The 23,551-nt window shown below is 41.8% G+C and overlaps 1 protein-coding gene across 6 annotated transcripts in view; it reads right to left on the reverse strand.

Moving 5' to 3' along the window:
* METTL22 (methyltransferase 22, Kin17 lysine) overlaps positions 1-23,551 on the reverse strand; it is a 209,018-nt gene that overhangs the window by 76,989 nt on the left and 108,478 nt on the right. For 5 of the 6 annotated variants that reach the window (XR_014450768.1, XR_014450769.1, XM_083153385.1 and 2 more), the window contains one exon: positions 8,084-8,155. The exons of the other annotated variant lie outside the window; for it this stretch is intronic. Coding sequence is in view for 3 of the 5 variants with exons in the window: in XM_083153385.1 (XP_083009511.1) it covers positions 8,084-8,155 (72 nt within the window). In the remaining 2 variants the exon portion in view is untranslated. The remainder of the gene's footprint in view (positions 1-8,083; positions 8,156-23,551) is intronic. 6 annotated transcript variants of the gene reach the window in all.

The following is a 23,551-nucleotide window of genomic DNA, read 5'->3' on the forward strand; positions in this document are numbered from 1 at the left end:
TGCATGCCCTTCCATACTGCCGCAGGGTCCTTGAGGTTGTGAGTCAGCTTGTTTGTATATTCCCTTTTTGCGAGTTTGATACCCCGAGTCAAGGAGTTCCTTGCTTCTTTGTACTGTGTCCTGTCCCCGCTGCTGTATGCCTCCTCCTTGGCGGAGTTTCCTGAGCTGGCTACCGAACCATGGCTTGTTGTTGTTAAAGGATCGGATTTGCTTGGCTGGTACACATAAGTCCTCGCAGAAGCTGATGCAGGATGTGACTGCATCCGCTAGTTCTTTGTCAGAGGCAGAGGCTTCGAACACCATCCAGTCAGTGCAGTCGAAGCAGGCCTGAAGCTTTGTTTTTGCCTCGATTGACCAGTTTTTGACAGACTTGATAACAGGCTTAGCAGACATTAGCTTCTGGATATATGTCGGAAGAAGGTGGACTATGCAGTGGTCGGAGAGACCCAGTGCTGCATGGGGTATGGATCGGTATGCAGACTTTATGGTGGTGTAGCAGTGGTCTAGCGTTTGCCCCTCTCTTGTGTGGCACGTGACCTGCTGGGTGTATTTTGGGAGCTCCTGGCTCAGGTTGGCACAGTTAAAGTCACCAAGCACTATGAGCAGCGAGTCTGCGGGGAACTTTTTAACCTGGTTACCAGGCAGTGAACTGATTAATCAGTTAGGTTCACTGGTAATATTGAATTCGGGATTACAGGAAGTGATGTCATCACTCATTGCTATATAAGCTTGCACTGATAGAGACCTATTCATTCACTGTGGTGGATTCATGCTGTATGCACATCTCCATAGAACTCCATTGTAAGTATTGCCCATATGGGATTGTGATTTTTTTATTTTTTGCTGAACTTACATACAATATAAACTGGGACCTTCTGCCCCTGGACTTCTGTCAGAATGGTACTATATATATTTTTTTTTTGTCCATACTGGTTGGTTGCTTTGAAATTGAGGTACCCTCAATGCTTAATGGTTATGCAATTTTGGTGACAATTATGCTAGATTTATTAATCCCGGTTTCACTAATCACACTAAAAATCGTTTAAGGATTAGAGTATATGGAATTCTTCAGTAGCACTATTATTGTCTATACCGATTTCTGTATTTTCCAACAAGCTAAAACATAGCTATTGATTCCATCATTAGATTGTACAGGCCGTTTTTCATTTGAGCCCAGTATCGCACATTATTGGAGAAAATCAAGCCCATCGGGTATGTAAAAGGATTTCTATTATGAATGTGTTTTTTTTTTTTTTACTTATATTCTTTTATTAGGTTTTATAATTATACATAATACTTAAAAAGAGAAATCAATAAGACAAGAAACATTCAAGTTGAATTGACGAACATTTACACTTAGTACATACCTATACAGGGCAGCCAGGCCCGGTCTTAACAGAGTAATAGTAGAAGAATACGCGACATGCGGGGGGCCTTCATCCACTAGGGATTGAGCCTTACCACATCTCTCATTATTGGTAGTGTTCCTTTCCCATATGGAGTTATCAGTCTACTTCAGGTCCCTTATAAACGCTTGGGTCATATGAAGCTCAGGTACAGATTTTTAGGTCAAGGGGCGGACCACTAGCCTGTCCAATGCAGAAATAAAATACAAATGGAGAGGGGAGAGGAAGCCACCAAAGAATAAAGGAAAACACAAATCCGGAGAATATGGGCCATAATCCCGTGAATTCATAAAGTATAACCAGCCAATTGTGAGTAATCATAATGTATTTGTTATATATATCTATAATTAGTGATATGGGATTGTAGAAATACGATCCATTAAAGTGCGCTTTTAAATCTTTCAAGTGACCAATATTATGTCAGTGCAAGCAATTTCTATTCCATGTGTACCTTCACATGTGCAGGTATTTCATTTATCAAGCATTGAAAAAAATAAAGGAAATAATAAAAAGAGAAGAAGTAAAAAGGAAAAAACACACAAATTATGAGAAATAGGATGCAAAATAAATTAGGTTTAAACAATTATCATGTGTTTTCAAATCCAGCATAAATACTGGGTGCCCGTAGTATGTGTACCCAACCATATCTATAATACCTAAAGTAAGACAGTCTCGTTCCTGGAGTCCCAATATTTTGAGCATCTCCAGTTTCGCCAAATTATATCATATTTATTTAATGTATTCCTTCCCATGTGTAAATATTTCTCTTGGTAGGCTGTGTAATTTACAAGTGCTACCCATTCGTCCAGCCCTGGGCCTGTTTTTGCCATCCAGTGCCTGGATATAACCACCTTTGCAAGTGCTGTTAATGTTATGACATACATTTTTTGACCCCATTCCCAACCTTGATTTGTAAAAATATTAAGAATACAACTTTTTATAGAGAGCATTTCGGGCTGAATGCCGGTTTCAATTAAGACTAGTCTCACTTTACTCCAGAACTCCATTACTAGTTGACATTCTGAAAGCAGATGGAAAAAAGTGCCGTCAGCATTCTTACATCTCTTACACAGTGTTGACGAAACTGCACCATATTTAATCATCCTAGTAGTTGATAAGTAGGCCCTGTGTAAAATAAAAAATTGCACTTGCTGGACCCTTATAGAATTGGTGGCTTTAGGTATTGAGAGTATTGCCATCTGCCACTCCTCTTCTTGCATTAGGCCTAGATTCTGCTCCCACTTAACCTTCAAACTATTGAGATATTCTTTTGATGATTCATTAAGTAGTAATTTATATAACTTAGATGTGGTTTTCTTATTACTAGAGACTATAATTTTTTTTATCGGAGAAGGACCGAAACAAAGGCGGGGGTCAGGGAAGCTTTGATCTAGCGCGCTTCTAAGTTGGAGGTAACGGAAAAAGTACGATTGGGGAAGATCAAATTCTGCTTTCATTTGCAAGAAGGATTTCAACCCATCCTCAAAGTACACCTGACTCAAATAGAACACAGAGTATGGAGCCTAAACTTCCCGAATCTGCAGTTCCTTTAGGTCTCCTATCAACCGTTTATCATCTATTGGATATTGTTGATCATAACTTGTACAATCTATTACTTTATTTGCCTCCTTCCAAACCTTTATAGCCTGGGTCACCAGTGGGGGGTCCCCTGTCATAGTATAGCCCTGAAGCAATCTAGAAAGGGGTTTACAGCCAGGTGTATTCATATTTATCAGATCCTGGATCAAATTGCCTTCTGGTTCATATTTCATCCACTCACTCATTTGTGCTAATTGAGCCGCCAGATAGTACTTCCTAAGGTTTGGTACCCCTAAACCCCCCTGGTCTCTATCCCTCATTAATGCCTCCAATCTAACTTTAGGTCTGGAATTTTTCCAGATAAACGATGTTATTAAACTATTAATTTTTCTAAATAGTGACGTAGGAAGGAAAATTGGGGACTGTTGGAATACATAAAGTAATTTTGGGAGAACAATCATTTTCACAAGATTAATCCGCCCAGACGGCGTTAAGGGGAGTTTTTTCCAAGATTTAAATTTAAGTTCCAGATAGAGCACCAAGGGATGAATATTTAATGGAGTGTACTCCTTTGGATCTAAAGAGATCCAAACCCAAAGATATTTGAACTTAGAGACCCATTCCATGGGGAATGTGTGCGAAATGGGTGGGGCCCCTTTGCAATTCACCGAAAGAATATTCGATTTACTCCAGTTAATTTTCACCCCCGATATCTCACCAAATCGATCGATCGCACTCAAGACCTTAGGCAGTTCCACCACATAGTCAGCTAAATATATCAATAAATCGTCTGCATACAAAGATATCGTATCGCAACTAGAGCCTGCTTTGAAGCCCGTAAGTCCCGCCTGCTTCCGCAACAAACATGCCAGGGGCTCTATTGCAAGAGCGAACAAGACAGGGGAAAGCGGGCACCCCTGCCTCGTCCCCCTTGCCAGCCCAAAAGCCGAAGATATCCAGCCATTGACTGAGATTCTAGCTTGGGGTTGTAAATACAATAATTGAATCCATTTTATAAAACGTGGTCCTATGCCAAAGATCTTAAGAACAATCCATAGATATTGCCATTCAATTACATCAAAGGCTTTAGTGGCGTCCAAAGAGGCCACTGCGGCCCGTGTTGTTTCCCCCTTCGGGGTTTGCAAATGACTATGTAGTTTGCGTAAATTCATAGAGGTGGTCTTACCGGGCATAAAGCCACTTTGATCTGGATGAATTATTTTGGTGATATGTTTATTTAACCGACTGGCGAGAATTTTTGCCAAAATTTTGGCTTCCACTGTGAGCACTGAAATGGGTCTATAAGACTCAACTTTTGTGGGGTCCTTATCCTGCTTTAAAATAACGGTGATTTTTGCCTCAACCATTGAGGGGGGCAATTCATTCATCTCAAAGCAGGATGAGAATGTTTCCAACAGCAGCGGGGAGAGACTATCAGAAAACTTTTTATAGAGTTCCGCTAGTATTCCGTCCAGTCCGGGTGCTTTCCTTACCGGAAGATCACTAATTGCCCTTTTAATCTCATCTATAGTCAATGGGGCCTCCAATTCTGTACTTGCCTGAATATCGAGGGATGGAATGTCTATTCCCATGACATAGTCCTTTATCATGCTTTGTGAGCTTTTGAGATTAGAGGCATATAAGGTGGAGAAGTAGCCCACAAACTGCTCCGCTATATCTGGTGTAGCATATGCCATTTCCCCATCTGCTCTCATTATCGATTGGATGCTGCCAGAAGGGGTCTCCACCCTGGCCAGATAGGCTAAATATCTTCCTATTCTGTCTGAGTTCTGGTAGCCCCTCCGGGCAGCGCCCAGTACCAATTTCATATTATGATCCTGTAGTGCCTCCATCCACTCACGTTGTGCTGCCAGCCACTCCAGTCTAGCAGGTTCATCTTTATCCAACAAATATTTTCTCTCTCGCGTAGTACACTCTTTCTCTAGGTCTGACATTCTATTTCTACATTTATTTTTTATTTCAGCGATCTTCTTTTTCAGTATCCCTCTAGTAAAGGCTTTGAACGCATCCCACAATAGGGCAGATGAAGAAGAACCCCTATTTAGGCTCCAGAACTCTTCCCATTGAGAGATTATTAATTCCTCTTGTCCAAGATTCCGCAACCAATTCGCGTTAAATTTCCAGAACTGATATCCATGGTCTTTAGCTCCGACAGCTCTAATATCATCGGGGAGTGGTCAGAGACCCCTCTTGCCATGTAATTAGTATTAGTGACCTGAGTAATCAAATCATTAGAGACCAATGTGAGATCAATTCTGGAGAATTCGGCAAACCCCCCATTCCCCTGTTTCCTATCCATCTGGATCTGCCGCCACCTGTCTATTATTGGATCCATGGTGTTATTCAAGTCCCCCATACAGATTACAGGAATCTGAGGGAGAGATGTAACAAATTCCGCCGCTTTAAGCAGTACATCATACGAGAATGGAGGGGGAATATATACAAATAGTAACAGTAAGCGGATGTTATTCACTAGACAATCCATAAATATATATCGACCCCCTGAATCAATACATACATTATTACACACAAAGGGTAGGGACTTTCGAATCAGGACGGATATACCTCGGGAGGAGGAGGTGAACAGGGCATGGTAGGCCGGACCAATCCAAGTCTTCTTTAACGATAAAAGTTTCCCACCAGTCAGGTGTGTTTCTATTATACACATTATATCGGATTTGGATTTTTTAAGTTGGCCCAAGACTAAAGATCGTTTAATTTTATCGTTTATGCCACGCACATTCCACGCGATTAATTTAACCATGGATTTGATCTAAATAAATTTAAACCATTATAGGTCTGCCGTTCATCCTCCTTCCGTGCACATCCATCCCTTACCAAAAGGAAGGGTCGCCACCAATAAACTCTTTCTGGGCCTGGCTGTAGTACAACATAACAGTACAAGAAACACAATACAATAATCCCGAAGACCCCCCCCCCCTCCCCACCTCCCCGTATACCATCCCCTGGCTGGCATACTTAAGATACCCATAATCGCCACCCCGCCCCCCCCCCCCCCTAAAAAGGAAGAAAAAAAAAAAAAAAAAAAAAAAAGGAAACAAAAAAAAAAGGAAAAAAAAAAAAAAGGAAAAAAAAAAGTATAGAAGAACAGACAAAGCGCTCCTGTTGTCGGGCTATAAAAAATAAGAACCCTTAACCACCAAGGTAGGGGGAGCTCTCCGACATTATTAATTTTAAATTACTAGCAGATAGTATTAGCTGGTGGCCATTTGCTTAGGGCCGGGGACCCTTTTATCGAGCCACTTAGCTGCATCTTCTGGGGAAGCGAAAAATTGAGTCTCTCCATCATGTATGATTCTGAGTTTTGCTGGGAAAGTCATAGAGTATTTTATGTTACAGTCCCGCAACCGTCTCTTTATATCAATAAATTTTGCACGGCTCTTCTGCACTTCCATAGCAAAGTCCGGGAAAACAGAGATTTTATTTCCATTATATTCCAACTGTCCCTTTGAGCGAATTAAACGGAGTATTGTGTCTCTGTCCTGGAAGTTCAAAAATTTTGCAATGAGGGTGCATGAAGGAGCACCCGGAGGAGGAGGCCTAGGGGGGACCCGGTGGGCCCGTTCTACCACAAAGTGGGATGAAAAGGCAGTTTTGCCAAACACCCCCAATAGCCATTTTTCCAGAAATTCAACTGGCTCGTTCCCCTCTACGTGCTCAGGTAGTCCCACGAATCGCAGATTGTTCCTGCGTAGCCTGCCTTCAATTTCTGACATTTTGGATCTCATTTCAAGCATCTGTTTAGACAGATTATTCACTTTTGTCATACAATTTGCACTGAGATCCTCCAGGCTATGAATGTGTTTAATTCACTATTTACAAATGGCTACATACTCATGTATTGTTAAATTTGCATGTAGCTTCTATTTGAACAATCGTGTGTATTGAACAATCATCTTTCTGGCTTAATTTGAGAAATTCACTCTGGATACTCGATACCTATTTCAGAATACTATAGGTATGTGTTCTTATTTTTCACACAATTCCATTTTTCCTCAAACTGGTGATTCCATCCATTATGGGTTTTAATGGTGACATCCTTACACTTAGTCCAGTTCGTGTGCTTTTTCCTCCTCCTCCTCTGAAACCTGTTTTTTACCTTCAAGTGTATTCTGCCAAAAAATTCTTATTGACTGGTATGTGCACTTATATTTTCTGTATTCATTTATTGTTTGTATTATGAATTGCAGTTGTTTCAATTGTTCCACTGCCCCTGATGAAGTCATGAATATGACGAAACGTGTTGGGCCTTCCATTCTGAATTGACTATACCACCAGTGTCATCGATCCAATTGTGATTTGCAATGTCTCACCAGAGTTGTATATCTGTTGTTTATGTGTGAATATCACACCCAAGTAGGTGTTTTTTACGATAATTTTTAAATGTGGTTGTAATAAATACCATTTTTTATTGAAATTGTTGTGGAACATTAGCGCCCTCTGAAACCCCACTCTTTTTTTCATTTCTATTCCTTGGATCTTACCTAACAGAAGATCCCTCAGAGGGGCTGCTCCATAGTCCTTGAGCGCAGAAAGGGGACCCCCCATATCTGGTTATATATATATACACACACATACATATAATGCTCTCAAGATGGCCCTGCCCCTTGGCAATGAGCAATTTCACCCCCTCCCCACGTGCAATTTCACCCCCCCTCCCCCGGCAACGAGCAACTTAACCACCACTGACAAGGAGCAATTTCACCACCCCTGGCAACGAGCAAGCATTTCTAATTACATCCACAAGAAAAAGCAGGGCTGACCCAGGTTCAGTGTAAATGGTGCAGACCTATGTCCGACCCAGGTCGAAGTGCTGTGTAAATAGGGTATAAAGCAGGGTCAGATCCTGGAAACTCCAGCATTCAAAGACCAGGGTCCGACCAGGGTTTTTGGTGAAAAAGGGGTATAACAGATTAGATTTGGGTGGGGGTAAGAGGGGCAAGAATTAATAGACAGGGAAGAGAGGGGGGTTGAATAGAAAATAACGAGAGAAGATGAGTGTCAGAAATAAAAAAAATCCTGTTGTTCATTAAATCCTTTTTAACATATCATACAAAAGTAAACTACACAAATCATACACAATGACGGACTACAACCTGTGGCTTCTGTGAGGCATCTATTTAGGGTCACATTTCTCTCGCACATTTCTAGAAGGTCTTCACCAACATCTAAAAAATAAAAAATGATAACATTAAATAATGCCAAGATATTAAACAATAATGTGCATTCAACATTTTACTTGAAGAGTTATTGGAAGTTGGCTTAGGAGAAGTCTGTCCAACCTGCAAAGCATTAGCTACAGTAACATACTTTTATTGACAGCACCAATAGGATAAAGCATAACAGTATATGCTGCGCTATACAAGAAACTGTAAACAAATAAATAGCAACTCTCATTGCTGCCTGCGCTGATTGAACATTAACACCAAGTGCAACAATCACCTTGAATTTCCAAGTCTGCACCTAACACACCACAAATGGCAGCTTCGATACATACACTGAGTGACTTTGACTGAAATAGGGAGATTATCACCAGTAAGGACGATGTTGAACAATTGTCTGGGTTGTTCTCATACACCATTGTCACAGTTGCGCCAAACCACTCCTCTAGGTGCGCCAGATGTTTGTTGCCAAAAATGCATCTCAGTCACAACACGATGAACAATATCCGACATATATGCACCTGAATCATTGAATCTGCATACAAAGTGCTGGTGGCTTTTTTCCCATGGCAAGTTGCGTTGTGCTTCATATACAAATTCAGTCCTCATATTGCCGCTAAGACATCCAATGCTAACTGATTTGCATAGGACATGGTGGCTCACTTGTGCCAGGCAAATTGTGATGCGTATTGAATGTATTTTTATTCCACTAATCGAGATTCTATAAAACGAGCAGCTCAAATTTATTTTACCAGATACATTGTAGCCAATTTTACTGAACACCGAAATGGTTTACAACTAGTTTGTATTTGGAGTACAATTACATCCAGTGGTAGCTCCTTGCCTATCCGGCAGGGGGGATTTTGGGTGAGCTCCTTCCAGCTCCCTGGCCTTTCCTCTTGGTGACCGACAGCTAATGTCAATTGGATGCTTAGGTTCGATCAGTAGAGCGAGGCAGTTCTGAAGTCTACCTCTGGTAGAGAAAAGCCAATACAGTCCATACAAGCCAAAAAGGGATAACACAAAAGCAGGGGAGTGATTAGCAGGGAATGCACCCAATGGGAAGCCACTGCTAGGCAGTCAATGCAAGCCATGGGGCACCAAGTACCATTGATGTGAACGAAGGTGCCAACTCTCTCTGCACATGTTACGTTTACTCCATCTGCAGTGCAACATGGTGTTGGCCATTTGAGTAAGATTTTGCTTTCAACTATGAATACAGCTTATAGGCCCTTATTCTGATCGGTGCGGCCCGATCAGAATATGCGGCCGCGACCGTGCAGGCGAATCCCCGCCTTCCATACGGATCGCCACCTGCCGTCCGTACGCGGATATGTGGCGATCCGCATGAAATTGGACGGGGATACGCCTCCTCCATGGTGGGAGCAGCCCCTGCATTCGATGGTCGCCGAACATCGAATGCAGGGCCGCACGCTCCACCAGGTCCCGCAACACAAGACCACATGGACACTTGTCCGTGTGAAATCTTGTATGGGGGCGGGCAGCTGACATCCGGCGATGTCAGATGCCCGCCCCGTACCCACGCGTCACGGCCTCATTACCATGCATACGCCCCGCGTTTGCATGGGAACGCCCATGAAACGCGGGGCGTATGCATAGGGTAATGAGGATAAGTAGCCCCTCACGCCCCTCTACGCCCCCTGTGCGGCGTATAGAGAATCCTTGCGGCGAAATCGCCTGCACATGCGCAGAGTGACCTCTGCACATGCGCAGCAGATAAACATCGGCGGCCCGTACGCAAGCGGGAATATCCGCATCGATCAGAATAAGGGCCATAGTCTCAGTTTAGTAAATTATAATGCAGGCAGTATCTCAGTCCATCGTGGTAGTGATGATACTGGCAGAGAAAAAGAATGTCCCTGCTAAATGAATAAAAAAAAGGGTGTTAACCTGTTGATTAATATAAAGTCCCTCTATTTGTATGCACAAATATATGAGTTCATAGTAGAACAGGTATATGCTGGAACGGGCAACTAGAAATCTTGGCATGGTTGATCACAGACATTTACAATAGCAGATGTCCAGCACAAGAAACATTAATGGCAATGTAAAAAATGCTGGGAGCATGCAAAAATAAATAGCCGGTGTCGGTATCCAGATTATAGGTGGATAGTTAATAGGTCGACATGCACAGTGTCGATATTGACAAAAGACACAAACAAAAAGCAAAATTGGTTACCCATAGCAACATCACATCTTCAAAATAACTCCCATCTTAGTAAATTTACACCAGAGAAAGCATTCATTTGTATAGTTTGTCCCTTATTTTTAATGTTTTCAGGACACTGTTTTCAGGACAGTGCGTGTTATGGTCAATAATGCCAATTCTGCTAATGGTAGGGCTGCCACTTTTTCCCTTAATATTTGCTTTAGCCATGGACCCCCTGGCGGCACGGATGCATTGTGAAAATTCTGCTTTAGGCAGATGATACCTTACTCTCCCTTACTAACCCCACTAAGTCCCTTAAACCTCTCTTTTCTGAAACAGACTTATACGCTAGCCACTCGGGATATGAAATCAATGTTATGAAAATGTTCTAGATTTTCATATATCTTAAACAGACTCTAGCGGCATCTCTTTCCCATACATGACATAAAAAGAATCTAATACATTTAGGTGTCTTCATAACCTACATTCACTAACCACTATTCCAAGATAATGCTCTCCATTGGTTGGACAGCATTAAATCTGATCTCTACACCTGGTCTAGTTATTTTATTTCCTGGATAGGTAGGTAGTTAAGATAAGAGGCCTTTCTTGGCTCTTCTATTTACAGTATTTCAAATTCTTCCAAAATACATTTCCCCTATGTTTTTAAGTTCCTTCAACACCAAACCTCAATTTATATGGATCCATAAATATCCCAGAATTAGATTACATCTACTTCAGTGCCCCACTGGAGGGGGTGGACTGGGTATTCCTGATTTCAAGAAATATTAATATGCCACGCAACCTGCTGATTGCAGGCAGTGGTGTAATCTTGATATGATGAATGTCTGTGTCGCCATTGAAAATAAGGAGTTGGGTCTGTCAGCTGTCTCTTCTCTTTTATGGCTCCCAAGGATGCACAGCTCATTGGCTACCTGGGACTTTGTTAATAGACAAGGGCGGTATTCAATCCCAGGTCAAGACTGTTCGGCTGGCCCGACAGTCGTGACGCGGTCTCATTCTCAGCCCGCATGACTGCATCTCTGCAGGCGGGATTCAATGTTCTGCCTGCTGAGTGCCGAAAAGGGGTCCACGGCCATTCTTGGCAAAACGAGCTGACTGCTTTTAGAGTCGGGCTCATTTTGCTGAGATGTCTGTTCAATGCTGTCAGGAAAGACAGCATTCCCCCGTCGGAAATTGTGGTGTGGGATTGAATACCCCCCAATTATGCAGAATCCTGCTTTTCCCCTTGGTATATGTACATCCTTCTTCACTGCCTGGCAGCTGAAAAACATGTTTTATTTACAGTAAATAACATGGCCACTGATCTAATTTTCCCTCAATTCTCAGAAATTTAAGGAAGAGCGGTTCTTTTGTCTATAGGCATGTCAAACATTTGAATTCTAAAGGTGCATATGCACACAGTGCAATTTTGACTATGTACGATTTTGGCCTGATACAATTTTGATAATGTACGATTTCGGCTTGATACAATTTCGACTATACTATAGATTGTACACTTTATAGTCAAAATTGAGGTGCCTGCACAGTCTATATTTTCTTGCGCTACTGACCCTGCAGGGGTCGCGCATCGCATCATGAATACACACAGTGCGATATGTACTATGTTTTTTACCAATATGGACTAAATAGTCCATAACAATAGTTGCTATCACACCGTGTGCATGCCCCATAAGATTAGTTCTGTCCTAGTTATTAGTAGGGATGAGCGCCGGGGCTGAAGATTTGGATTCGTCGCTGAGATTTGGATTTGGCTTTGTCGAGCGGTGGTGAAAATCTTTTTTTTTTTTTTTAAAGATCAAAAAACACCCAAATCATGTAATTTTTGCTGGTTTTTTTTTGTCCCTAGAGTAATATTAACCTTTATAACATTAATTTCCAGCCTTTTCCAGACAATGTTGACCTCTTTACACCTCACAATTTTGTTTTTAGGGCAAAAGGTTGTACCGAGGTAACTGGATAACTATGCTAAGCCACACAAGCGTGTGGCACAAACACGTGGCTCATCTAGGAGTGGCACTGCAGCGGCAGACAGGATGGCAGTTTGAAAAACTAGGCCCCAAAAAGACCACTATCTGGCTTGATCGTGTTTAGGATGTGCAGCAGAGGAGCAGTGGGCATTTCGTGCAGCACTGACTTGTTCTGCAAGTGTGTATCTGTTTTTGTCAGTTTAATACCCAATAAGCCCCCTATAAAAAATAAAAAAATAAACTAGGCCCCAAAAAGCACATAATGGATAAAAAGAGGTGCAAGATGGAATTGCCACGCACAATAAAAGAAGCAATGATCAAAAAAAAATAGTGCATTATTCATATAATAATTCAATTTTATAACAAAAAGCGATCCATATAATAATCTCACTGCACAACTCTGTGATTATTACCACTCGTCTTTCAATACATTGCCTAATGGGTGGAGGGGGTAATTAAGTGGCAGATGGAAGAGAGTTCCCCCGCCTCTCTAGGACCACTTTTACCCCTGGGTTGGAGCTGTATGCTGTACCTGTTCAGAAAACAAGGGCTTCCATCCTTTGTACATGTCGTTTAACACCAAATAAGACCCTATCTGGCTTGATCGTGTTTACGATGTGCAGCCGAGGAGCAGTGGGCATTTCGTGCAGCAATGCAATATCTGCACTGCAGAGCTCCAAAGGACCTACTGACCAGACATAACCACCCCCCTTCCTTATATCCCTTTTAGTATATGGGGTGTGCCAGTGAATCTTCATATGAGGGATCTATTTGTAAGTTGGACAGAAGTAGCTGGATAACTATGCTAAGCCACACAAGTGTGCGGCACAAACACATGGCTCATCTAGGAGTGTCACTGCAGCAACGGGTAGGATGGCAGTTTAAAAAAGTAGGCCTCAAAAAACACATAATGGCAAAAAAAAGAAATGCAAGATGGAATTGTCCCTGGGACCACCCACCCACTCTTAGGTTGTAAATAGGACATTGCGCACTTGACAAAGCAGTCATTTGAGCCAGAGGGACTGTCAAACCTGTGACTGTTTGACAAAGAGGAAGAAGAATGTCCTGGTGTGGTGCACCTTAGAAAGATTTCAAACTAATAAAAATTAACTTTTATTGATAATATTAAGAGAGCGAAATATAAAAAAACACAAACAAGACATAAATGTGTTTAAAAAACGTCGGCTCTCCGACTCCACACTGTTTTTGACTGTGTATCAAAATGTAAAGGTTTATGACTTTTTAACAGGTATTAATAGCCGACACTCTTAACCGTAATAGGTTTTATTTTAGTATCCTGGTGCCAGGATACTAAAATAAAACCTATTACGGTTAAGAGTGTCGGCTATTAATACCTGTTAAAAAGTCATAAACCTTTACATTTTGATACACAGTCAAAAACAGTGTGGAGTCGGAGAGCCGCCGTTTTTTAAACACATTTATGTCTTGTTTGTGTTTTTTTTATATTTCGCTCTCTTAATATTATCAATAAAAGTTAATTTTTATTAGTTTGAAATCTTTCTAAGGTGCACCACACCAGGACATTCTTCTTCCTCTTTGTCAAATTGTACATTTTCGTGTCCAGTGGTAGCACACCCCTGACAAACTTTACGTAGAAATACTTACAGTATACATTACCTGGGGGTCCACCCATCACCCTCAACATTTATGAGGGTCCTGTGCGAGTAGCAACCTTCTCTTTCTCCTCAAACCTGTGACTGAAATTACTGGTTCGTTTGGACCCCCACAACAAAAGAAGCAATACTCAAAATAGCGCATCATATAAGAAGAATCTCAAGAAAATGAAGAGGGCAAGGTGGAATTGTCCCTGGGCCCGCCCACCCACCCTTAGGTTGTAAATAGGACATTGCACACTTAACAAACCAGTCATTTCAGCCAGAGGGACTGCCAAACCTGTGACTGTAATGACAAAATTGCATTTTACTTACTTTACAACATGCTGGTTCACACAATAAGGTACAGGACTGACTGATGTCATCATTCCCCATCCTAATATTCACTCTCATCAGTGTGTACATCCTTGGAGTCATCATCATCATCATCATCATCATCATCACCACACAATATCAGTCCATCACTGCTGGAATCCTCTATGAGCGATGTCTGTGTTTTGTGATGGAATTGGTGGGAAAGGTCTTCCTCGTGAAATTTGTAGTTCATTTTTATGAACATCATTTTTTCAACATTTTGAGGAAGTAGCCTCCGATGACGATCACTCACAAGGTTCCCAGCAGTGCTGAACACTCTCTCCGAGTACACACTGGAGGGTGGGCAGCTTAAGTAATACAAGGGCCTCCATATTGCCTTTTTTTCTTTCCAGTATGTGAAAGGACTCTCTGACATGGCTACAATGACTCTGTCCTGAAAATAGTCCTCCACTAACCTCTGCATGGTGACCGTCTCTGATGGAGTAGTCACGCTAGAGGTGTCACTGATACTGGTCAAATCACTTAGACCCGACCAGTGCTTTTCATCCCCACTAGATGTTTTTGGAAAATGCTGATTTTTAGGGGCAGATTTGTGTAGGAAATTGAAGGAGGAGACGTCACTTCAGCTGCAAACTTGCTCACCAGGAGATCTTTGCATGTCGTAAGATCTGTGTCAGTTGGAAAGAAAGACACAGCATAGGACTTGAACCTCGGATCAAGCACAGGTTGCCAAAATGTAGTGTTCCACTCTCAACATATTGGCAACCCATGTATCCTGTCAAAGACAAAAAAGGACTTGATCTACAAGTCCAGCATATTTTGCGCATGGGCCTTGTTTGATCTCCTCCTTAAATTTCACAAGTTCATTCTCCAAAAGCCTAATTAAGGGAACCACCTGGCTCAAACTAGCAGTCTCGGCACTCACTTCACAGGTGGCTACTTTGAAGGGTTTCAGCACCTTGCACAGCACAGATATGAGTTTCCAATGTGCTGGGCTAAGGTACATCCCCCCTCCTCTCCCAAAGTCATGGCTTGTTGTATGCTGTTCTTCCATCCGCTGAAGCATATACAGTTCCACCTTGTGGGCACCTCCTGCTTCAGCTGATGGAAGGGAAGATTAAATGCATCTTGCAGCTGCTGCAATCTCCTGCACGCTGGTGCGGAATGCCGGAAATTGTTTGTGCAACCCACAACATCTCTTGCACACTCTTGTCGTTCCTTAAAAATGCCTGAACCACTAAGTTGATCTTGTGAGCAAAACAGGGGATGTGTTTGAATTCACCCAGCTGTAATGCTTTCACAATTTTCCTGGTGTTATCTGAAATGATAAATCCCGAGGTGAGTCCAAGTGGGGTAAGCCATGTCGCTATGACATCTCTCAGTTTTTGCAAGAGGTTCTCAACAGTATGCCTCTTAGTAAAGCCAGTGATACATAGAGTAGCCTGCCTAGTATGAATGAGCTGGTGATGCTTGCTATATCATACTGCTGCTGCTGCTGGAGGGGATTCAACCACCCAGTGGGCTGTCACAGTCAGGTAATCCTTGGTCTGTCCACTGCCGCTTGTCCACATATCCGTGGTTAAGTGGACACCGTCTCCAATCCCACTTTTCAGGCCATGGATTACTTTAGACTTGATGTCCTGGTACAGCTCAGGAATGGCTTTCCAGATGAAATGCAACCGAGATGGAATCTGGTACCGGGGACACGCAGCCTCCATTAATTGTGTGAAACCCACACAATTCATGGCAGATATTGGACGCACATCCAATACGATCATGGCAGTCATGGGTTCTGTGATCCGCTGTCCCACTAGGTGGGACCTGACATACTTGTTTTTCCTCGCCAAGCACTGCTGAACAGTTGTTTTTTCAAAGTATTATAATGGGTTTTCTTGGGACACTTTTGGGTTGAAGAACTACCCCCATCAGCAGCAGCAGTAACAGAAGGCCTTTCGATCAAGGATTCTTCTGCAGTATCATGGAAAGGGGAGGATTCTTCTAGCACAACAGTAGTATCAGAAGAACCATACCTGGTCATTACTGAGGATACTGAAGTTGAGGGTGAGTGTGTTGGTAGTGGAGATCGCAAGTGGTGGGGTCCACTAAAGAGAAGGGATACATTTGATGCTGGACTTCTTGTTGATGTTTATTTTTCAGCACCAATTTTGAACACATCCCTATACTTCCCATGAGCTCACTGCAGATGACGTAATAGGGTAGATGTTCCGAGATGCTTAATGTCCTTACCTCAACTTATTTCGTTTCCACAAAGGCTACAGATGGCTTGGCAAATGTTTTCTGAATTGGTGTGAAAATAATTTCGCACATAAGATGTGCATTTGTTGGTCCTATGACCAGGCATGACAATGGCAGTCTTATCATGCCCATCAGATGGTTGCACTTGTGCCTCACTTACACACACAACATCCTCATCCTCAATATCCAATTCCTCAGTAGTGAGATTGTCTGCTACACGAGTCAACCCCTCATTCTCTTGCTGTAACTCGACGGGAGTGGAAGGCGGCTTCTATGGGAGATTAGGCTCACACGTAGCACTCAAGGACACACTTGGACTCCCCTCAATGCTTTGTGACATTTCTGTTCCTAGGCGCAGTTTGTTTTGATGACTTAGTGGTTTGGCCTGTTTTCTCACTTAGGAAAGTGGAATGACAAGGTCTTTGTCAAACGCATGAGATGCCTCACTGGCAGCTGCAGATTCCCAAGACTGACAGAGGGCAAGCCCGGAGTCTTTCCTTGCCACTGCGTGATGTGAATGGCATTCTGGCAATTTTCATTCTTTCATCTACAGGAGGAACAAACTTACTTTTTCTTTTTATTCCTGTTTGAGGTTTTTTTTTGTTTATAAACTTTTTGGGTAACTCTCCTTGCCCAGTTTGAGGATGAGCATCAGCTAAGGCATTAGTATTAGTAGTAGTACCATATTCGTCACCATGAATGATGGCAGCAGCTGGTGCGGGAGTATTTGGTCCAAGCTGTTTGTTCTCCATTTTTTTAATAAAATTTAAATAAGAGCAAAATGTTTTTTTTTTTTTTTGAGGACAGAGTTAAAAAAAGAAAGACGAGAAAAATTGATTAGGATTTTTTTTATTATAATTTGTTTTTAATGCGCAGCTTGTACAACACTGCTTGGAGGCCGAACAATCACACACCCACCTTCTGACAGCGTCTACTATGGGTGCTGCACTACACACAAAGAATGAAGAAAGACAAAAAAAAATTGATTATGATTTTTTTAATTTAATTGTTTTTTAATGCGCAGCTTGTACAACGCAGCTTGGAGGCCGAACAATCACACACCCACCTTCTGACAGCGTATACTATGGGTGCACTACACACAAAGAATGAAGAAAGACGAGAAAAATTGATTAGGATTTTTTTACATTTAATTGGTTTTTAATGCTCAGCTTGTACAACGCTGCTTGGAGGCCGAACAATCACACACCCACCTTCTGAAAGTGTATACTATGGGTGCACTACACACAAAGAATGAAGAAAGATGAGAAAAACGGATTACAATTTTTTAAAATGTAATTTGTTTTTAATGCGCAGCTTGCATAACGCTTCTTGAAGGCTGAACAATCAATTAATTTAATTTGTTTTTAATGCGCAGCTAACAACAGCTGCATGAAGGCCGAACAAATGCACCTTCTGACAGTATACTATGGGTGCAGTACACACAAACAATGAATTGATGTGACATATTGACCATGATGACAAGTGATTGATGAGTCCACGATGACAAGTGATTGATAATTCCATCCCATGCTCTGCCGGCAAGCAGCACAAGTTTTACCGCCGGAGACACAAGCAGAGCATGAGGGTGAAATGGCGCAGAATTCTCGGGACGCCAAGCTTTTATAGACTCTGCGTCTCGCGAGAAACCGATGCCAGATTCCAACGTTCTGCCGTGCTCAGGTTTCCGAACAAAGAGCGTGGCTTGTGGGCACTCGGGCCAGGGATGTTCGGAGTGGTTCGGATTCCATGGAATCCGAACCGCTCATCTCTAGTTATTAGGCCTTTAAATTCATTTGAGTTTATCTACTGGAGACCTGACCTTTGCTCTATATACTTTGTTGGACAAGGAAATGAGTATTACACAGGACTCCCATGAATTAGCTTGGAAGCTTGATTTAGAAGTTATTTTGGATAAAGAACATTGGTCTTATACATGAGACAATGCTGCCTCTAGCTCCATGTGTGTTAAAATTAGAGATGTGTTGGTTCGGTTTTACTATCATATTATAATCATATAAATGATAATTTTGTTGGTATTATGTACCTTCACTGTTAAAATCCAAGTTTCCTTTTGTTTCGTATAGGTGTTTGAGGGGATGGTCTAATGAGGGTTCTTTTACATATATGGTGGACTTGCCCAAACATTTTTAGTACATGGCAGGAAGCTATCACTCTCCCCTAGCACCTGTTTGGGGTGAGCATTCCCTCCTCACCTTATATCTCCCTATATTGTCTAGACACCAAAATAAATTACTACGTTATCTTTGCCATGACTTGACAAATCGAAGCCAATTGGAAGAACCTTATGCCGTCTCCTTTACATACAGTTGTGTCACATATATGATATGTGTATTAGATCAAGTAAATATTTTTATAAACTATGGGATCCTTGGTGAGCCTCCCAATATGTTTCTTCCCCATTTGGCACTTAACTGTATTTATACATTTTCAGGATTGAGGACCCAGACAATTTCTTCTTTTTTCATCTGACTTTCATATTTCTCTATGTATATTTAATGTTCTCCTTCTTTGATGGTCTGGCAGGATAATTTTTTGCTATACTTGATAGATGTTGTGATGTTAAATGTATTTGCCAATATTCATAATTGTAAAATCTGTTTTATGTATCCCTGGTCCGCTGAATGGGACTAGACAGCAAAGCACAGTTTTTTCTCGAATGGAAAAGAACCATGTGCACTGCAGGTGGGGCAATCAAAACGTGCAGAGAGATTTAGATTTTAGAGGTGAGTTCAAACTGAAACCAAAATTGCAGTGTAAAAATAAAGTAGTCAGTATTTACCCTGCATAGAAACAATACAACTCGCCCAACTCTAAAGCTGGCCATACACTACTGCAATGTATAGCAGCAGTGTATGGCCATCTGATCCTAACACTCTCTGCATGTTAAGCTCCATACATCATTGTAGCCCTGCCCTCCCGCTGTGTAATGCCTGAAATACCAGCACTGCACAGTGGCGGGCGTGGCCACGAGGACGTGATTGCGCTGGCCATGCCCCTCACACCTGATGACCTGCTGGTCGAACCTCCCCCGTCCCGCACATTTCCCTCCCCATCAGCAGCTCTGCCCCCTGCCTCACTGAACTGACTGATCAGTTAAAAGAATATTTTCAAATAAGGTGGTTAATAAGGTGATTTCTATATTGAACTACATATAAACAAACCTTTTGGTATTTTTTTCCTGTTATCTATTGCAGGTCCAAAGATAGAGGAACCTTTCAAACAGAGCTGTGAACAGGGGGAAAACCATTTGATAGTGAGTGATTGCGAATAGCATTTACCTGATCGAATGGCTCCGAAGAGTCGCAGCCCAGCTATCACATCTGAATCAGGCCCCTAGTCACAAAACAGCCGCAATATTTAGGGACCTCTGAGAAGTCATTAATGATTATTACTTATTATCATGAAAGGAACACATATCTAAGGATCTTCGAAGGTCAGCAGAAAACATAAGCTGTGGTTTCATTGAGCCTTCTTTGTATTCTCTCTAGTAATTCTGCATGCAAAAGATCCAGGGCATTGCCTTTTACAGTAAAGAAAAAACTCTTTAACAGAGCCTCAGGGTGACCCCCAGTTAAGAAAACCTGCACAATATAAGTGAATACTGTTGGGTTTTGCTAAAAGCAAAGAAATACTAGGCGCTTGTGTAATGAGGAAGGTTGGAGAGGGTGCAGTATAGCGGTGAGGATAGAGGTACCGATAGGACTAGAATAAATAAAAAATGATTGGAAATAGGAATAAGGAATAAAAATAAAATAAAAAATAAATAAATAAAATGAAACCGTGCACAAATTGTTTACACTGTTTTTTTTGGAGGGTTTGGGAGGGCAACAGTCCAGTTTAAGCGATATTGCTAGCTCACCCTAACTATAACCTGATTGTAGGTGAGGACGGAAGTGTTTAGCCATTCAGCGTCTTCTGTGTGCAGCGGGCGGCTTGGGGTGACGTCACCCGTTTCTCCGGCTTCTGCTCGCAACTTGCGGCATTCAGCTGGGGCGGGTAGCAGCGTTTCCCCTTGATGTCCTGATGTTCCTCTTACCAACGCATTTCACATCCAACAAGATGCTTTTTCAAGCCTGTTGGATGTGAAACGCGTTGGTTAAGAGGGACATCAGGACATCAAGGGGAAACGCTGCCACCCGCCACAGCAGAACGCCGCAAGCAGAAGCTGGAGAAACGGGTGACGTCACCCCAAGCCGCCCGCCGCACACAGAAGATGCTGATTGGCTAAACACTGCCGTCCTCACCTACAATCAGGTTAGATTTAGGGTAAGCTAGCAATATCGCTTAAATTGGACTGTTGCCCTTCAAAACTCTCCAAAAAGAGTGTAAACAATTTTGCACGGTTTCATTTTATTTTATTTATTTTTCTATTTTAATTTATAATTTTAAATTTTACATTTATTTTTAGTCCTTATTCCTATTTCCGATCATTTTTTATTTAGTCTAGTCCTATCGGTACCTCTATCCTCACCGCTATACTGCACCCTCTCCAACCCTCCCCATTACATAAGCGCCTACTATTTCTTTGCTTTTAGCAAAACCCAACAGTATACATTTCCATCTACAGGGCTGCTCAAACAAAAAGCGCAAAATCGTTTTGGGAAACTCCCTAACCTTCCACAATATAAGTGAAAGCAAACTACTATAGGTCAATCAGACTCGTAGGCTGACATTTAATAGGATGCCGTTTTTAGTAAGGTTCGGAAATCGCACCTTATAACATTTTTTTCAAATCGCATTGTTTAGCCAGAATTCATATATTTAATGAGATGTGAATTTGCGGGGGAAAAAAATGCGATATGGTACACTTTTTAGTCGTGGAAATGTGCAATTTTGTGTAAAAAAAAAAATAGTTGAAAAACCCCCCAGAAATTCGCAACCCATTACATGTCAACCAATGTGTTGTTTAATAAGAATCCAGATTCTATTACCAGCACAATTACACATTTTTAAGAGGACATACATCAGTAACTGTAATTTGGCATACAAATACGGGGAACAAGGGGCTTCAATGCGCAAACCCCCCCCTGTCGGGTTCCTGACACTCGGAATTCCGATGTTGGAGAAATATTCATCAGAAACCCGACTGTGAGTAAGTTATACCATACCCATTGTAAAATACACAGAAATTGGCAAAAAGGTGATCATTTACATTATCTGCCCGCTCCCTATGTTATTCTCCTAAATGTTCTTTTGTCTACAAGGTAATTTGTCACTGTGTAGCATACAGAGAAAAAGCTTTTCACGTCTTGCTGGAGGCAGATAATCATTGCTAAAAATAAACCATGCTCACAGGGGAAATTGAGAATACTTATGTGCTTAAGCTGTTGCTGTAAGTATTGCTTCAAATTACTCATATTGAGTGATACGGCTATCCTTTTTCCCAGGAAATATAATGCATACAAAGCATGTATGCTAGGGATGCCAATCCTGGGATTGGGATCGGTGGGATCCTGTGATTTACAGCAATTTACTGGTGATCTGACTAGATTTAGCCTGCATGGCAAGATCTTAATCGCCTGGCGATAGCGACGTGTGGGGCCATGCATCACTTTGGCCCATACACACGGAGCATGTAGGGTCATTTTCTAAGCGAACTGGTCAGGTTGCTTCGAAATTGGGCTGAAATCACCCCGTGTAATTTATCCATAGGGTTAAGCTATAGTAGCGCGGTTCACACTAACACATTCTGCACTATATTACTTGCAGCAATGGTGACCATGCCTGTCACCTCAGTGCTAACAAAAATGACAGGCTTAAGTCTTTTAAGATAGAATAGCAGCGATGCTGACATCATAGCTTAGCATCTCTATATTTTCGATGTGAGTAAGTGGCACAAACACCTTGTAACCTACTCTGCTCTAAATGTGTAAGAAAGAGAAAGTTTGTCCCTAATCTGGTGCACCTAGATCAATAAAAATTTACTTTTATTAGGTAATAGTTAAAAGACTGCGAAATATAAACCTAAAAAAACATACGACACTAGTGCTATAAGGACGCAACAAAGACAGTGACAATGTTTAAAAAGGAAAGAAGGTGGCTTGTAGGTGGCACACTTTAATAAACACTTGGGATTTAAACAGTTTCATTAACTGCTATGAATTTTGACCAGTATTAAAGTGGTTAACAATTCAATTTTTAACAATGTTCAGAAATACATCCCTTTATCTTAGCTCTGTGGCATGGGGTGAAGTACTCTGCAACATTGTATTATATACGTGTCAAAGATGAAGGTTTGTAACCATTAGTTGTAAATAAGGATTGATTGACAGGGGAAATGTTCCCACCCTTGCTAGAAAAGCTTAACAGTAAAGTAATTACTTGACAGTTATCAGCTTACAACTGTGTTGCGCAGGGTTATAATATACGCGGCACACGATGCTGGTGTCTCACCACACTGCCCGTAGAAGTGACTTTATCAATCCGTTAAATGGGTACAAGTAAGCTTCAGCTTGTCTTTATATGCCAAATGTTCGTCCTCGTGGTAAGCGGTGCTAATATTTCCCCGCACTGCCCGTGTGGCTAACTGTCAGTTAAGCAGTATAAAGAGTATATATCGCAAGTAAGCTGACGGCTTCTAACTATATTCCGCCGGATTGTAGTGCAAGCGGCATGCGGTGCTGTTGTTTCAGACTGCAGCCTGTATACAAAACATATCAATCGATAGTGCAGATCAAATGCTGCAAGTGAGGACAGGTTTTTACTGTATATGACCGGATAGTGGTATACACAGCAATTGGTACTGATATCTCGCTGTGCTGCCTGTGTGGGTATTTGTCGATTAATAACACATTTAATAACACATTATGAGCAGTTCAGCTATTAACAGTATTTGCCAGACTTCAATACACAAGACTACAGCGGCGAGTGTCATCTTTATTAGTATAAGTTCCTGCATGCCAAAACATCCGGTTGCAGAGGAAATCAGAAACTCCATACCCAATGCTAGCTGGGAGGACAATTGGAGTAGATCCAACTTGCAGTTTTTTTCCATTTCCCTTGGTGGTATCACCAG

The sequence above is a fragment of the Crinia signifera genome, chromosome 7, assembly GCF_055691185.1.
Source record: "Crinia signifera chromosome 7, ASM5569118v1, whole genome shotgun sequence".
In the NCBI taxonomy this organism is placed as follows: Eukaryota; Metazoa; Chordata; class Amphibia; order Anura; family Myobatrachidae; genus Crinia; species Crinia signifera.